We start from the raw sequence: 18,363 nt of genomic DNA, 5'->3' as shown, positions 1-18,363 counted from the left end.
AAAAAAAAAAAAAAATCCAACCAAAAAAAAGAGTTATAAAGCCAGAACATCTGTCTCTAGATCCTGAACTACTAACAACTCTGTCAAAGGGAGCATGTAAATGGAAAAAGATATAGTGAGGAGAAAACATGAACAGTGACAAGAAATGGTGATAGGCAGGTCACACGGAAAGCAGATGAAAGACTTCCTTGACTTGGGAGTGTAGTTCGTGCTGGGAACTCAGAGAAGAGAGACAAAGTTTTATGTGTGGAAATGAACCAGGCTCTTCTCCATCTATTCACTCAACCTAAAGTGCCAACTCGATCCAGGTCCTGGGCTGTGCGCCATGGTGGTACAGATGATCAAGAGAAAGCAACATTTCAACTGCTCACTGAGGAGTTAGAACTTGATCTGGAAACAGGAACCCAAAACAGTATTGGAGTGGAGAGAAGGAAGTTGCAGTGTAGTGGAGGCAGGGCCCAGACTGAGAGACAGCCACAGAGGCAACCCGATCAACAAGACCAACAATTGCCTTTCCTTCTGCTCTCTTTCAGCAGCAGTTCTCCTCACTTCCCAGACCTATAGGCAGAGTGTGAGAGAAAATAGATCATCTACTTATGGCCCTTTCCCTGCCAGGCTGGTCTCCAGCTAAGGTCAGACCTGTGACATGCTACTACTGCTGTTATGTGCTATCAAGTCAGTTCCAACTTATAGTGACCTTGTATAGTTTCTGAGGCTGTAAATCTCTGCAATAGCAGAAAGTGTCATCTTTCTCCTGCAGAGTGGCTGATAGATCTGAACTACTGACCTTGTGGTTAGCAACCCAATATGTAACCCACTAGGCTACCAGTGCACACCCTGCCAATGGCCCAATAATACTGCCATACTTAGGGAGGGACCCATGTTACAGACTACGTCCATCTTCAGGATTCATGCTGTATTACAGGCAGTATTACAATGATTGTGTGGGGTATTATAAAGTCAGTTCCGACTTACATCGACCCAATGTGGCAGAGTCCTGGTGTGGTGCTATAGGATAAAGCACTGGACCACAAGGATGGTTTGAACCACAAGGTTGGTGGTTCAAACCCATCAGCCATTCCTCAGAAACCCTCTACAAAATCTCTATGAGTTATAATCAACTCATCAGCACTTAACAACTACAACAATGTGGCCCCATAGGGTTTCCTTGGCTGTAATTTTTACGTGACTCGATCATCAAGTCTTTTCTCCAGTGAAGCCATTTGTGGGTTTGACATCCGACCTTTTGGTTAGTTGTCAACTGCTTAGCCTTTGTGACAGCAGGGCTCCTTGCAAGGATCAAAAGAATAATACAATGTGCAATTATTTCAGATTATGATTGTGTCTTGAAATAAGCAGTGTCTGTAATGGATAGCTGCTATGGTTGTTGTTTGTTGCTAATCTATGTAAAGAGGAAGATTATTTCACATACCTACTTTGCAATTTTAGTCTACCATCCAGCAGCAATTAGAATTAAATTTTTCTCTCTAGTACTCATACCCTTAGGTTCAATCACAGCTGTAGAGGATGGGCTATGTTGCCAGGGACAGGTTCTGTGTCTTGGGATATGTGTGTGTTCACTTGGCCTTACTGAAGAAATGTTGTCATGGAAGAAGAGCTTTACAACACAGAAAACAACTTCATATATATATATACATGTTGTTGTTAAGTAATGTGGAGTCGGTTCCAACTCATAATGACCCTGCACAGGGTGTCCGAGGCTGTAAATCTTTACAAGAGCAGAAAACCTCATCTTTCTCCCGTGGAATGGCTGGTAGTTTCAAACTGCCAACCCTGAGGTTAGAAGCCCGATTTGTAACTACTACACTATCAGAGCGCTCTCTCTCTCTCTCTCTCCACATATATATTTATTTATTTATATTTATATTATGGAACTCTGGTAGCATAGTGGTTACGAATCGGGCTGTGAACCACAAGGCCAGCAGTTCGAAACTACCAGCTGCTCCACGGGAGAAAGATGAGGTTTTCTACTCTCGTAAAGATTTACAGCCTCGGAAACCCTGTTCAGGGTCGCTAAGGGTTGGAACCGACTCAACTGCACTTAACAACAAGAACATAAGAGCAATGGCTCTGTAGGATAAGCACTGTACTGTGAACCACAAGATCAGTGGTAGGAACCCACAAATTGATCCTCAGGAAGAAGATGAGGTTCTCTGCTCCTGCAAAGATTTACAGCCTTGGAAACCCTATACAGGGTCACTGTGAGTATGCCCTGCCTTGACAGGAACTTAACAACAACAACACCTACTTTGCACACAATAAATACCTGTTTAATATATGAATTAGTGAATGAATGATTAAAAAGCAAATGGAGATAAGTACTGCCTCTAAATATGTTTATGTTAAAAGAATGTAACCTCAACTTACCCTATCTCCCTGCAAGAAAAAAAAAAAAAAAATGGAACTTTGTAAACACTCCACATTGTGAGAGAACCAGAAACAAAGCAAAGGCTGGAAAGACTTGCAAACCAAGGAAAGTTTCCTGGTCTCTTGGTTGCCCCTATATCAAGTTAGCAAGATTTACCTTCTCTAGACCCACCCTCCCATTCTTCTTCTCCTACAGAAATCATGTGATCAAGTGTCTCAAAAATCCTCACCACTGGACCAAGAAATAACATCAAGATAAATGGAGTGAAGACTGAAGTTGTCAAAGACTTCATTCTTCTTGGATCAACCATCAACACTCATGGAAGCAGCAGTCAATAAATCAAATGACAAACAGCATTAGGAAAATCTGCTGCACAAGACCTCTTTCAAAGTATTCAAGAGCAAAGATGTTAGTTTGAGGACTAAGGTACACCTGACCTAAATATTGGTCTTTTCTCATATGCATGTGAAAGTTGGACAATGAATAAGGAAAACCAAAAAAGAATTCATGCATTTCAGTCATGGTATTGGAGGAGAATATTAAAAGTACCATGGACTACCAAAAGAACAAACAAATCTGTGTTGGAAAAAGGACAGCCAGAATGCTCCTTAGAATCCAGGATGTCGAGACTTCGCTTCTCATGCTTTGGACATATTACCAGGAGGGACCAGTCCCTACAGAAGGCCAGCATGCTTGGCAAAGTGGAGGGTCAGTGAAAAAGAGGAAGTTCTCCCTAATGAGATGGACTAGCATAGTGGCAGCAACATTAGGCTCTAGCATAATGTTGGTGAGACTGGCATAGGACCCAGCAATGTTTCCTTGTTGTTCATAAGGTTGCTAAGAGTCGGTACTGATTCAGTAGCACCTATCAACAACAACAGGCACACCCTCTCCTTCATCTCCTACAGAGTGATCAAATGACTCAGGGTAAGAATATGAAAGAGAATAACATATACAAAGTCAAGACAAGTGAGAAGAAAAAAAAAAAAAAATAGAAACAATTTCTCAAATTTAGAAGTAATCATAGTTAAACCAACTTGCAAATTATCGCCAAATCCTTTTTTTTTAATATTGTTATTGTTGTTGTTGTTATGTGCCATGGAGTAGGTTCTGACTCAGTGACCCTGTACAGGGTTTCCGAAGCTGTAAATCTTTACATGAGCAGAAAGCCTCATCTTACTCCCGCAAAACAGCTGGTAGTTTCCAACTGCTGACCCTAAGGTTAGCAGCCCAATTTGTAACCACTACGCTACCAGATGTTGTTATTAGGTGCCTTCAAGTCAGTTCCAACTCATAGCGGCCCTATGTGTACAACATAATGAAACACCATTTACTCATATGCTATACTCATAATCATTGTTAATTTTTGAGCCCATTGTTGGGTCAATCCATGCTATTGAAGGTCTTCCTATTTTTCCCTAACCCTCCACTTTACCAAGCACGATGTCCTTTTCCAGGGACTGGTCTCTCCTGAAAACATGTCAAAAGTATGTGAGATTAAGTCTTACTATGGTCATATCTAAGGAGCATTCTAGTTGTACTTCTTCCAAGACAGATTTGTTCATTCTTGTGGCAGTCCATAGTGTTTATTCAATATTCTTTGATAACACCAAAATTCAAAGACTTAGTCTTCCATATTCATTGGCCAGCTTTCACCTGCATATGAGGCAATTAAAAATACCATGGCTTGAGTCAGGTGCACCTTAGTCATAAAAATGACATCTTTGCTTTTTAACACTGTAAAGAGGCCTTTTGTATCAGATTTACTCAATCATGTAGTTTGTTTGATTTCTTGACTGCTGTTTCCATGGGCATTGATTATAGGTCCAAGCAAAATGAAATCTTTGACAGCTTCAATCTTTTCTCCATTATCATTCTGTTGTTTATTGATTCAGTTGTGAAGATTTTTATGTCCTTATTTTGAGGTGTAGAATCCTGTGGGCTTAATGAGTTGGACTGAAAAGTAGGTTTGAACTGCAAGGTTGGCGGTTCAAGCTCACCAGTTGCTCCTTGGAAACCCTATACAGGGTCACTATGGGTCAGAGCCAACTCGACAGCACTTAACAACAACAACATGAGAAGGTGTAATCTATACTGAAGGCTGTGATTTTCATCAGTAAGTGCTTCAAGTCCTCTTAGCTTTCAACAGGCAAAATAGTGTCATCTGCATATCACAGGGTGGTGGTGGTGATGGTGGTGTGCCATCAAGTCAGTTCCAACTCATAGCAACCCTGCATAGGGTTTCCAAGGCTATAAATCTTTACAGGAGCAGAAAGCCTCATCTTTCTCCCATGGGATGGCTGGTAGTTTTGAACTGCTCACCTTGAGGTCAGCAGCCCAAGTCGTAACTACTGTGCTACCAGAGCTCCTTAGGTTGTTAATGAGTCTACCTCAACAACTTCTTCATGGAGTCCATCATCTAAGATTGACTAAGTATGGTGAACCCCAAAGTAAAAACCTAAACCACTGTCATGGAGTCCTTTAAGATACAGTCTAGTAATTGCAATTGTCACAACTGTAAATGGTAGAAATTATGTAACATAATGGGGGCAGTAATTTTACATTCCAGGAACAGAGGACCCAAGAACCATCAAGCTAGAAGAGCATGAGCGGAATGTGAAACCTTAATCAGAGAAGCAGTGGCACCAGAGATGGAGGCAGAGGTGATGGCATAGAGAGATAGAGCAGCTGAAGACTCTAGACTCATGAAAAGAGAAAGGCTGTATGCTGGCAACCAGGAGGGTTGTTTAAGTGTTTATATAATCCTGAGTGTTTTGTGTACATAAAACAAAAACAAAAACAAAAATAAGTTCTCTCATGTAAACTATCACTTAATTTATAATAAAAATTTTTAAAAGAAAGGGGGTGGGTTGACTCCCCCAGTAAAGGCATTACAGCTTTAATGGCTTCTACCTACTATGGTGATCTTCTGCATTTACTAGTTCCTGTTATTTCCAATCAATATTCTGCTCTTCCTTTTTTCTTGTGAATTCCTGTATATCTACCAATAAATTCACATTATGTTTAAGACAATAAATAAATAAAATCCTTTACAAAAAAGTTACACTCTAGGCAACCCTAGAGAGCAGTTCTACTCTGTCCTATAAAGTTACTAGGTGTCAGAATCGACTGAAAGGCAGGCAACAACAACATGGCAAATCAAGGCAGCTGTACCTTATCCTGAGGGAACAGGGGAGACATCTAAGAGTTTTAGGTGGGGAAGTGACTTGAGCTACTTTTTATTTGAGAAAGTTCCCATTGAGGACAGCCAGTTAGCTAAAGCATGCACTAGTCTGGAACCTAAGAGACAGCCAGGATTAATGCGGTCAAAACTAAGAAAGAGGCATGAAAATGAAGAGATCAGATCCAACTGATACTGGAGAAGTAAAGCAGGCATGATTGAGTAATTGAACTGCATGTGATGTTGAGGGCAGTGAGTAGCCATGTGGCACAAGAATTCTAGCCTGCATGGATAACCCAGTACTGAGATCAAGGAAACCTCAGTAAAGGGTCTCAGACAGAAGAAGAGATCAGTCACTTGTCAGGGCACTTCACTCACTACTGCTTTCACCTCCCGACTCCGGGATGGGGGGTGGGGGGGATGGGGAGGGAATATACAGATGCTATCACATAATAGATAAGTACATGTTCCAGAATGTACACAGGGTCAAGTCTTGACTCTGCATGGACAAGCTAGCTATAGGACCTTGGGCAAGGTCCTATAGCTCTCTGGGCCCTGTCCTTCCCATCTACGGCCTCAGGTTGTTTGTAGAAGTCTGTGACCTAATATTTGAGAAGAGACCACAGAGTGTCTGGCACAGAATAAGTGCTCCATAAGTATTTTTTCCAATAAAAGCATGCTCAATAATCTGTTGGAACAAGTGAGCTGGCATTTGCATGCATTACATTTCTGTCACTTTATCTTCCATTAGTTTTGCATATGTTTATCCGATCTCCCACTTGAGATTACTAGTTCCTCAGAACAAGGCCTGGAATCTTGAATCTCTCCACCTTAACATAAAATCTCCCTGAACCTGTATCTACTTCTGACATCTCTTCTGTCCTCTCCCTTCATAGCCAAATTTTCATAAAGATTAGATTCTACTTTTTGTCTCTACAACCTCATCTTTCATTCACGTTTCTACCTAGAGGATCTTGGAGTCTCCCCACCCCTAACTCTGGAGTAAAACTACAGTCTATAAAGTCACTAATGATTTCCTAACTGCTAGTGTAGTGGTTACAAATTAGGCTGCAAACCTTATGGTCAGCAGTTCGAAACTACCAGCTACTCTGTGGGAGAACAATAAGGCTTTCTGCTCCTGTAAAGATTTACAGCATTGGAAACCCTGTACAGACTCGCTATGGGTCAGAACCGACTAGACGACACTTAACATCAACAAATTCAGTCAACTTTCTCAGGCCCTGTGACTTGTTTGTGCTCCTTTGACATCCGATCTGTAGACATCTCTTTTCTTTTCCCCAATTCTGCTGCCTCCTGGTTCTCTGCTGTCCTCTAATTATCAGTTCTCCTTCCTTAAATTTGAGGAATCCTGACTCCCCCATGAGGAATGGTCACTCCAAGTGGTGGACTGTAATAACTTATTTATAGGTATCTTCCCTCTAGATGTGAGAGTCTTCCAGTAAAGGCCCTGCGATGTTCACTCTTGTTTCCCCATCATGCTTCATTGCTTGATAGTTCACTTAGTGAAAACTCAGTAAATGTTAACAAGTGAATAAATGAAGGAATGAATGAAAGAGAGCAAACTACTTTTCTCATATGATCCAGAATGTATGACAATTATTTCTATTAAGTAGAAAGCCAGAAAATGCTGAGTCATCTACTGAATGATGTCTCTCTAACTGATTGGTTAACTTTAAAGCCCTGTGACTTCTCTGACCAGGTAACTGAGCATTTGATCCAAAAGTAAGCCATAATTACTTCTCTTAATGCTTTGACTAGTTACCTGGCAATGTTTCAACTTCAAAATTTTCTGAGGCTTGTGGTTCCAGTTATCATATTGTATATTTGGGCAGAACCAATTTTTTCCACCATTCATTTCAGACTTATAATGGAAATTGGTATATTTTGTTTGCCCTCTTAGTTTTATTTCCTGGATGTTCTCATTAAAAAAAAAAAAAAAAATCAGAAAGTGGGATTTTTTTAAGGCAGGTAGTGAACATGAGGAAGAAAGAATACTGTTAATTTTTGGACACAGATTTGACATTGAGATGCTTTCTGAAAGATTCCAGGGTCATAGGATGTAGGATGTGAGCAGAAATGGATTTCGTGAGCCACCGGAGCAACCTAATTCCAAAGATTTGAGGGCAGAAGTTTAGAATTTATGTACTTGTTTATGACACAAGGAACTGAAACTAAGGGACGGTCAGGGTTGTTGTTGTTGTTAAGTGCCATCAAGTCTATTCCGAACCATAGCAAACCTGTATAGGGTTTATAAGGAGCATCTGGTGAGCTTAAACCACCGACCTTGCAGTTCAAACAGCTTTGCAGTCTGGTGCATTAACCCACAGTGCCAAGGTGTTACTTCGCTGTTCTGTTTATTTGGCCTCATCAAAGCAAGGCCTAGAGCAGGAAGGAAAAGGATCCAGCCTTCTGCCCCACATTTTGAGTGAATCAGATGACCAGCCCTGGAGGAAGAATAAAGAAATGCACAAAGGAGGAAGCAGGAGGGGAGGAAAGAAAAAGTTGCTGGTGACAGGCGGATGGTTGAATTGATTTGGCCTGCCAGTGGTGATTCTGACATTCCAGACCTGCCTTGGTCACTCCTGGAAGTTTCCAACCTGACACCCTGTGCACCACCAAATAATTATTCTCCACTTACCCACCCACACACACATTTCCATCCCGAGGACTAGTGAGAACATGTAGCTAACAGAGGATGAAGGTATGAGCAGCTGATGGTGCTACTTCATCAGTCAAAACCTCCCCCGACTTCATTGTGTCAATAAAAGCAAGGGAAGGACCACAGATAGAGTCTTTTATAGCAACTGAAGGTCGCGGAATGCAGAGAGAAAGGAGAATAACAAGTGTCCGGCACTGAATGTCTGACAAGTAGAATGAACATATGACCATGCTCACAGGATACCCCTTCAGTGCTATGACCTAAAAGTGGTTCTCCTTACCCTACACCCACCCTAATCAACTGGATGACTCCAAAGTGTCTGATCTAACCCTGTGACTCAGACACAAGTCCCTGAACAGAGTGGACTTCAGAGAGATGGTAATACCAAGTACCCAGGTGGGGTCAGACCCAGAGATATCCAGGAACTCTGGAATTCAGGAGAAAGTTTATGTCATTATAATGCTACATGGGCTTTATTTTTTACCTCATCCCTTTTCTTATTGAAGGTGTTACATCAGAATCAATACATTGTGATTTCTGTAGGTCTAAGTGAGTGTTTCCTGAATGCGCATCATTTAGGACTCATCCAAGTAGAAAACAATGGAAAGTAGTTCAGGCCAAAGGTGCCTGTCCAGGTCAGACAGGATTCTTCTTAGGATGCCCTTGAGAAGCCAAAGGAGGAGATTGGTGAGCGCACTCATCTCAACCAGATAGGGCATCAGCACCAGAGGCCCAGTCATCTCTCTCCATTATGGAAGGAAGACAAGGGCATCTTTCTCTAAGACCACAGAGATTCTATCAAGATGTAAGCAGTACCAAACCTTGCTTCTGTGATGCCACAGAAGCCCATTTAATTTTACGGAGCCAGATACATAAAAATGAACCTCATATAGATATTACTAGAGATTGTAAGATGGTGCAGCCACTTTGGAAAACAGTTTGGAAGTTCCTCAAAATGTTAAATACAGCAGTACCATATGACCCAGGAAATCTATCTGTATATATCTACCCAAGAGAATCCTGGTGTGGCATTGTGGGCTAATGCGTCAGACTGCAAAGTTGTTTGAACTGCAAGGTTAGTGGTTCAAGATCACCAGCAGCTCCTTGTAAACCCTATACAGGGTTGCTATGGGTCAGAATCGATTCTACGGCACTTGACAACAACAACAACTCAAGAGAAGTGAAAGCATATGCCCACATGAAAACCTGTGCACAAATATTTATAGCAGCATATTTCATAAAGACAAAAAGTGGACACAACCCAAATGTTCATAAATTCATGAGTGATAAATAAAATATGGTATATTCATAACACAGTATTTGTCAATAAAAGGGAATGCATGCTACAATGTGGATCAACCTCAAGGGAAAGAAGCCAGGCACAAAAGAGCAAATATTCAATAATTCTACTTAGATGAAATGTCTTAAATAGACAACTATGTAGCTACAAGTAAACCAGTGGTTTTCTGGAAGGTGCTCGGGTCCTAAGGTGTATGATGTGAGCAGAGATGAATTTGATGAGCCCCAGAGTAAGGTTCTGGTGGGTGGACAGTAAAGACGGAGAAATGCAAAGTGAATGATAATGGTTATGGGATTTCTTTTGAGGATGGTGAAAAGGTTTTAAAATCAAATTGTTTTGATGGCTAAACAACTTTATAAATATACTAAAAACTGCTAGTCACAGTTTTTAAACAGGTAAACTGTTTGAAATTAAATTATATCTCAGTAGGCTTTTTAAAAAAGCAAAAAAATAAATATAAACTCTGGTGGTGTAGTGGGTAATGCATTGGGCTGCAAATCAAAAGGTCAGAAGTTCAAATCCACCAGCTGCTTTTCAGGAGAATGAAAAAGTTTTCTGCTCTGGAAAAGACTTACAGCCTTGGAAACCCTATGCAGGATCATTATGAATCAAAATCAGCCCGATGGCAGTGTTTTGTTATTTTGCATTTTTTATAACAATAATTTCCTGCAGGGAATCTCTGGGAAGTTTTGCTTTTATTTGACAACTTAACATGTTTCTAGGGAATAGATTTCTCTGTATTGGGACTATTTATGAATAATGCAGAACTGGGAAACAAAGTAAAAGAGTACTGTCTCGAAAAGGGTAGCATGCATGGAGGAACCCTCTCCTCTAGGGGTAGCAAACCATGGCCTGTGAGCCAAATCTGGCCCACAACTTGTTTTGTAAATAAAGTTTTGTTTGGACACAGACATTTCAATGTGTTTGCGTATTGTTTTTGGCTGTGTTCACACTATAACAATAGAACTGAATCATTGCAACAGAGATTTTTACGGCCCATAAAGCCTAAATGATTTATTATTTGTTTCTTTACAAAAAAAATTGTTGACCTCCGCACACTAGCACCAGTAGCTCTAAATTTATGAGTGAGTCTAAAGCTTGCTACTCAAATCATAGTCCACACACTAACAACACAGATATCACCTGTAGTTGTTAAGTGCCATAGAACCTATTTTAACTCATAGCAACCCTGGATAGAATTTCCAAGAAGCAGTTGGTGGGTTTGAACTGCCAACCTGTGGTTAGCAGTTCAGTGCTTATCCTGTAGCACCACAACAGGACTCCATAAACATAGTTATTGCTGTTGTGTGTCTGTTGATGTGAACCTTGCTTTGCTGATTCACCTTATTTCCTATGAGTGATACTCTGCCTTGTTAATCGATTCCTTATTGTTAAAAAGGCTGTTGCCAAGCAGGGGGAGGTGTAGTCACAGCATCTCATGCCGTCTCATAATTTACATGCCATTCTAAACCGAGAAGCCAACGATATGCACTACACAAGACATTTTTCACTTTAGGGCAGCAGGCCTTGGTTATCAGGAAATCCAGAAAGCTTCAAATGTTATATAACGTGTGTGCACACATATATACATTTTTCTGGGGGCATGAGCAGAGATTTCGTCAGATTCTCAAAGGCATTATGGTCCCCAAACCATCGCCCAATTCATTAGAAATAGTACTATCTGTGCTAAAAAGGAAAGGATTAGGAGGAAAAATTTAAAAGTCTAAAACAACTAGATCTTGGCAGTCCTCTGAGTCAACATTGTTCTTAATCTTCTTGAGACCATCTTGTGAAAACACACAAAGGGACAATTTGCTACCTTTCCTGTTTTACAAATTAACATACTAAAATCCCTAAAAAAAATTAAAGTTAACATCTCACCTAAGGAGAAATTACAGGTTAGTGGGTTAAAAGAAGAAGTGGGTGATTCACTGCTTTTAGTAATGACTGTCTCTCACTGTTCATGCCTGCAGGTATTTCATTCATTTAAACATTATAACAAATCAGCAAGACAGAAGCTCATTTTTCAATCTGAGGAAACCAAGGTTCGCTAAAGTTCAATGAAACACCGAAGCCCCCAGCAATGAGAACTGTCAGAGATGGGATCTGATTCCAGGCAGCTCTGTCTGACTTCCAGGTTTAAGCAGTTCCTTCGGAAGTTCTGTGATAAGCTATAAACCATGGGTCCTCTGAGGAGGAAAGCTATTCTTCAAGTCAGGAAGTTTCTTGAACATCTTTGTGTTTCCCACAGTGCCTTGCCATACTTTGCATGGCAAAGCTTTCAATAACTATTTGTTGAATGAAGAAACCTGGGTCAGACTCTAATTCTACCATGGACTTAGTGACTCTGTCTCCTGCAGCTTGGAGCTACAGGTGGTTACTCAGCTGGGCAGCTTCAGGGAACATTTGAAATCAATTATGGGTGATGAGAAACCTATTAAAATGTTCTCTTTTGTGTGTGCTGAGGTTGAAGGAGAGGAAAGGAAGTTGAGAAGGATAGGAACAAAGCAGGATGGTGTAAGGGTTGGGCACTAGAGCTTAAAGATTTTATATCAGGATGAGACAGAAATTGGCTTGTGTCCACTATTCATTTCCAATGGCCCATCCAAATAGTCCCCTGGCCTCAGGCTACTCCTGGGTGTCTACATATCCCTAAATTGGCAGGTCCCTGAGTAACCACTTTGTTGGAGGACCCAGAAATATTGGAACAGTTGCATATGCTTGTTTCCGGGTCTCAGTTGCTTGCTTCCCAGCTACAGAAAATAAACAAAACAGCGACTTCAAAAGGTCTAACAGTCATCCATCTTTTATAGTCAGCCTCAGCACCGGAAGTTTCTGAGGCCTATGTTGTCTTCAGACTTATATGGAAATATCTCATTCTGTAATCCAACTTCATATTTGGGACAAATGTGGAAATTTGAGGTGGGCGAAGTTAACTCTAGTTGATTTTCTTTTCTTTACTAGTGACTACAAACTGCTACAATCCCAAAATGCTACTTTAGCCTTTTCACATAGGCCCTCCAAAAAAGACTTGTATTAAACTGACTCTGAGAATGCCTACCAACAAAACACTGGGTAGGGATGATTAAATACAGCCCAGAGGCCAGGGCAGGGGTAGCCCTCCAATGTCTGACACATTCCCAACTACACAGCTTCCAAAGACAGGTCTACTCCCTTGTGCATGAAGCAATACTGCCACCTAGTGCCCTGTGTGGGAAGTATTCCCTATGGCACAGTGTATCATGGTACAAGGGCTGGTGCAGTTAGATTGTTTGAACTCCCCGCTGAAAGCAAAATCCCCTGAGTATAGGAGATTGAGAACCTGGAAACTTGGCTTACTTTAAATAGGTAGAAGTGGGATTTGAGAGGTGCTGAAAAAGAATGTGGGAGCCAAGTTTTGCAGCACTTTGGATTAGCCTCAGTGGAGCAGCAGAACTTGTGTTCAGCTCCAAGGGAAATGTTTCTACTGTAGTCTTTTCTGCATGAGTGAACGCCAGCAATCCTAGGAACAGGTAGAATAGCCAACTAAAGCTAATTGGAAGGTAAGAGAGAGAATTCTGGCTTATCTGTTGAAACAAGTGGATAAATTAATGCCATTCAGAGACCTTTGCTTCTGGAGGACTCCAACCTAGTTGTTCTTAGGCATGGGTTCCACAAGTAAAGTGTAAACAGCTCAGCACATACAATCAGAGAAGTGTGTCTGAGCCCTCAGGAACCTGGTTGCCAGAATCCTGAAGAATGGAGGTCTTATTCTCAGCCCCATCTTCCCTAGACTTTTGCCCTAAGTCTGCTCTGAATGTTTGCTGATGTGTACAAGGATGGAGAAACATATAGTTAGGGGTCAAAGATGGAGAGGAGATAGGCCTAAGTATTCCATGTCCTGGTGGGTCCCTATCCTTATCTTTCCTAGAGTGATCCTAAAAAGAAAACATCATTGTACCATGGGGGCCACTGTAATTTGCCTGCACAAGGTTTCCCGCCTTGGAGCGCATATACAGGCATATAGAGGTATACAACCCCAAACCTCCAAATCCACTGCCATAGAGTCAGTTCCAACTTATGGTGGCCCTGTCAGCCAGAGATGACCTGCTCTCTAGGGTTTCTGAGGCTGTAAATCTCCATGGAAGCAGAAAGCCTTATCTTTCTCCCACAAACTGACTTTTCAGTTAGCAGTCCAGTATTCAACCCACAGCACCACCAGGACTCCTAACTATAACTCTATATAGGAATATCATTGTTGTTAATTCACAGAGACCCAGTATAGAGTTTCCATGCCTGTAAATCTTTGCAGGATCAAATCTCTGCCAGAGTGCATGGTAAACTCCAACTACCAACCTTGTGGTTTGCCATCCAGTGTTTAACCACAGACCTGCCGTACTCCCTATATATAGATAAAGTGGTGGGCAATTGTGTATACATATCTGTGCTGCATGTATGTTCATAATGAAACACATGGGAGCACAGTTATAGAAACTTCTTAGACATAACCCAACACCTCATGGGACTGAGTTACTGGGCTAACTAAGGCTAAGAACTATAGTTTTCAGGGATCTAGGTCTATTAGCAAGGAGCTCTGGTAGTGTAGTGGTTATGAGTCGGGCTGCTAGCCTCAAGGTCTAAACTACCAGCTGTTCCACAGGAGAAAGATGAGGCTCTCTGCTCCTGTAAAGACTTACAGCCTCAGAAACCCTATACAGGGTTGCTATGAGTCAGAACTGACTCCACAGCCCACTACCACCACCCACCACCAGGTTAATTAGCACAACATAGCTATTTCATAAAGATAATGTTCTGTGTCCTAGCTTGGTGGGTAGCATCTGGGTTCTTAAAAGTTTTGGGGCAGCTGTCTAAGAGACTGGTCTCTTCTGGTCTGGAGTAAAAGAAAGTAGTGGTAACCCATGACTCAAAGAAGCAATTATTCCATTGGACAAATGATCCACAGCCAGTGCAGACTCCTTTAAGCAGAAGCACTAGATGACGCCTGGCTACTACTACTGACCACTCTGACCAGGGACACATAGAAGGTCCTGGAGACAGTGGCAGAAAAATGTGAAACAAAACTCACATCAGATTTACTGGACTTACAGGTATGGATGCATCCCCATAACTATTACCCTTGTTGTTGTGAAGTACTGTCGGGTCAGTTCTGACTCATAGTGATCCTGTATAGGGTTTCCAAGGAGCAGCTAGTTGGTTTGAACCACTGACCTTGTGGTTCACAGTCCAGTGCTGATCCTACATTGCCATACCAGAAGTCCCTATCACTTTTAGATATCTTTTTAACCTGGAACTGAAGCTACCTCCCAGAGGTCACCTACCAGCCAAATTATAGATTGGCCTATAAATAAACTATAACACACATGAAGAAAGTGCTCCTTAGAACTGTACAGGCAACATTTGCCTAAAAGCAAAGATTGATTCGAAGGCAAAGAGGGGAAAGGGAACTGGAGGGTTAAACAAAAGGGAGGCAGGGCAGGAATAGAGAGAGTGCTGACACATTGCAGGGATAGAGCAACCAAAGTCATGAAGCAATTTGTGTGTGCATTGTTGAATGGGAAACTAATTTGCTATGTAAACTTTCACCTAAAACATAATAAAATGTTCCCAAAAAATTAAGATTTCTTGCCCAATTTTGCATGCTTAAGGCTAAGACAGTGGAGGTTTGGGGTTTTTTAAGGCTAAGAGAGTTCAGATGTACACTGTAGAAAGATCTGAGTGTGTGTATTGTGGCATGGTGGATGGAATGGTTGATGGTGGTAGGCAGGTGGGCAGAGTCGAGTGCTGAAACTAGACTCAAAGCATGATGTTGCTTTCCTCCATGAAGAACATGAGACAGGGGGACATGGAATGAACAGGACAGGAGTTCAGTACCTTCACTGTCCTGAAACTGTTCCCTCAGGACTGAGCTTTAATAACCCAAAGCATTTCTTGAATGCTCCTATGTATATTTCTGTTGGGTCCTTCTCTAGTTCTGTACAGCCAGGGAGCTGATTTCGGGTCCCCATGCTACTTCTGGCAAGAGAAGGGGTAAGTATATTTGTGGGGCTCAGACTAGACTGAAAGCACACAATTTCCCTAGCAGATGGGTACTAGGAAGTGCGATTAGGCAGCAAGAAGATGTCATCTGGGAAAAACTGTGAAACTGCCAACTCCGATCAGATAATCATCTCATTATTTCATCCATTTGGCTCCAGAATAAGGATTTCCTTCCACTTTTTCTCGGTCCCCCACCTTACAGCCCAGCCCCTTCTCTCTCCCTTCCCCTTGCCCCCTCTGCCACCAAAAATAAAATTAAGCAAAACTACAAGACTCTAGAGTGCTCAGTGTCTGGGAATCCCAGCTTCCAAAAGAAAACTTACAGCCAAAGAGGGGAGACAAAGTGTCCAGGAGAGAAATTCCAGCAATACCCCATTGAAAGAGACTCCCGCTGCCCGAATCTCTTTCCCCTTGAACTGTATCTGCTTCACAAGCCTCCAGTAAACTGAACATTTGTTGTTGTTTTAATTTTGGGAGTCGTCAAGCCATTTGTAACTTTGGAATTCTATTCCTAGCCTACCTCGGGCACACTTCTTTCTTATTGTCTCCATTTCTCCAGCAGTTAAAAAGGACTGGTCAACATTAAAGGGTGTTGTGGATAACAGAAATTAGCAAGATTGAAATGGCGTTAGTAAGTAAGTCCCTAGCTTTGTGTTTGGTTTGGTCATAGGAACCCAAGGAGGTCAGGAGACACTAAATAATGAAATATCTAATCACTCACCCCTTGCATGAAACCAACCTTACCAGTAAAGCTAAGGAAAGCTCTTTACTTCAACACAGATGCCAAGATCTGGGTAAAGGGGAAAATAAATATGGGTAATGTTCCCTAACAGGTATAACCGTAGAGTTATACATGATTTTATTTTTAGCTCCCTATGACAACAGCCAAGGCTAAAACCCAGGATCTTAGCCATAAAACCCACTGTTCCTATGGTGGACATAATGGTTATTGGAGAAAGGTAAAGGGAACCCCAGGACCTGGACCAGGTAGTATCTTTCTGCCACATTCTAGGGCTGCTCAGAGCAGAGGTAGAATTTGATGGCTGTTTACCTGGCAGCCTGTCTCCTCACTACCTGGACCAGCACAGGCATGATTCACTGCCCAGGTCCTAGGGCTCTCATCTATTTTCAAAGTTGCCTGGGTATCTTATATCCTTCTTCATTGCCATAAGAACCAAAGAGATCATTCCCTTTAAAGAAGAGTTAGAGGTTTGAGTTGAAAATCTTCTAAGTACAAATACAACCCAGAGAGCTACATGAAATCAATACAATGGACAGATGCTGCTCTGCTAATACAGTCATTATTGTCAGTGGGGTCTGGAACCTTTTCTCCTCTCCCATGGCCACCCTTCCTGGTTTCCCTACCCTGTCCTCTTTCCCTCATTGCCCCTTACGTTTAGCCCAATCAGAAATGGAGCCAGCCATACCCTGAAGACCACAGAGACTGCAGCAGTGGATTATTACCTGCTATGATGGCTGGATTGTTCTGTCCTCCTTCAGGTTTAACCCAGGCTTCCACTGTGAACGCCTCCCGGGGAATCTCAGCCAGCACTTCTGGACGCAGCTGCAGCCGCTCCTGCCTCCCCGAGAAGTACAAGACAGGCAATCCTCCTTGGGGTTGGGAGGTTTCTCTGTCCCAGTGAGGGTCACCTCCATCGTTTTGGATGCCAGCCTCCAACACACTGTTTCTGATCTCACGCTTAAGGGTAGGTTTAGGCCAAGAGTGGAGATGCTGAGGAGAGATGTCAAGGTCTCCCTGAACACCCTTTGCCTGCCTCTCCACCACAAGCCGACGTTGCCTAGTCTTGGGTCTGCCCTTCCTGTAGGTCTCCGGTTTGGGTTCCTTTGAGTGTGTGAAGGTGGTGCTAATAGTGACAGCAGTTTCTGTACTTCCCTTTGTCCCAGTCTCACCTACAGACTCCTTGGGTCCTCGATTGCCAAGATGAGTGTCATCATTTCTCAGCAGCTCCGATTGCCCAATCGGACCATCCCCTACCCACGGGGCAGCTGACTGCTCAACCTTACTCCTCACTCCCACTGTATTTCCAGTTGGAACTTGGAGAACATAGCTCACCACATCTTCCTCAGTGTCTGCCTTACTGTGTCCTGTACTGTGGGTTCCTTGCTCCCTCCCAGAATAAGGTCTCAGGTAGTTCCCAGACCTGCTGGGATAGACCCCAAAGAGGTGATGCTGGGGCGAAGCTCTGGGTCTTTGAAACTTGGCCCCAAGCCAACAACGTTCCCCTTCCAACAGCACCTGGTTCAGGTGTCCCCTCTGGGCCAAGGATTTCTTGGGTGACCAGTCCAGCTCAGAGTTGGCAGGACTGAATGCCCACTCAGCCAGAATCACCAGGCTTATTACTCTCAGAATCTTTAAGCTCATCATACCTCCCTACAGCAGTGTTTACTGGACCAGAAGTCAACTTCTGGGTACCACACAGGGATGATGGGGAGAAGAAAAAGAGGCAGCTAGGGACAGAACTCCAGTCACAGGGAAACTTGTCCACAAACCAAACTTTTTCCAGCAGTCCCCAAAGAGTGCCTCTTCTCACTACCTACCCTGGATCCTCCCCTGCCAGTGTGGCTTCAGGGCCTCCCCTCCTCTGAGGGTTTCTCCTCACCTCACAGTGCTCCTTTGACCTCTTTTCTTTGACCTCTTTTCTTGCTCAGTTCGATGTTGATTTCTTTTGGTTCCTATAAATTTCCTTCCAGAGAGCTCAGGTTTCTTTCTCTTGTTTGCCCTCCTTCTTAATAGCCCTTTGCCTAGCTGATCCTAG

General features: G+C 42.5%; 1 protein-coding gene across 1 annotated transcript in view; it reads right to left on the bottom strand.

Moving 5' to 3' along the window:
- The window catches only part of PAPPA2 (pappalysin 2), a 536,466-nt gene extending 518,494 nt beyond the window's left edge, over positions 1-17,972 (bottom strand). Inside the window, exon 1 of the mRNA XM_006867073.1 lies at positions 17,051-17,972. Coding sequence (XP_006867135.1) covers positions 17,051-17,972 — 922 coding nt within the window. The remainder of the gene's footprint in view (positions 1-17,050) is intronic.
- Positions 17,973-18,363: the final 391 nt, after the last annotated feature.

The sequence above is a fragment of the Chrysochloris asiatica genome, unplaced genomic scaffold (assembly GCF_000296735.1).
Source record: "Chrysochloris asiatica unplaced genomic scaffold, ChrAsi1.0 scaffold00100, whole genome shotgun sequence".
NCBI lineage: Eukaryota > Metazoa > Chordata > Mammalia > Afrosoricida > Chrysochloridae > Chrysochloris > Chrysochloris asiatica.
Note: the sequence above shows the minus strand (reverse complement) of the source record. Positions and strands in the feature narration are given on the sequence as shown.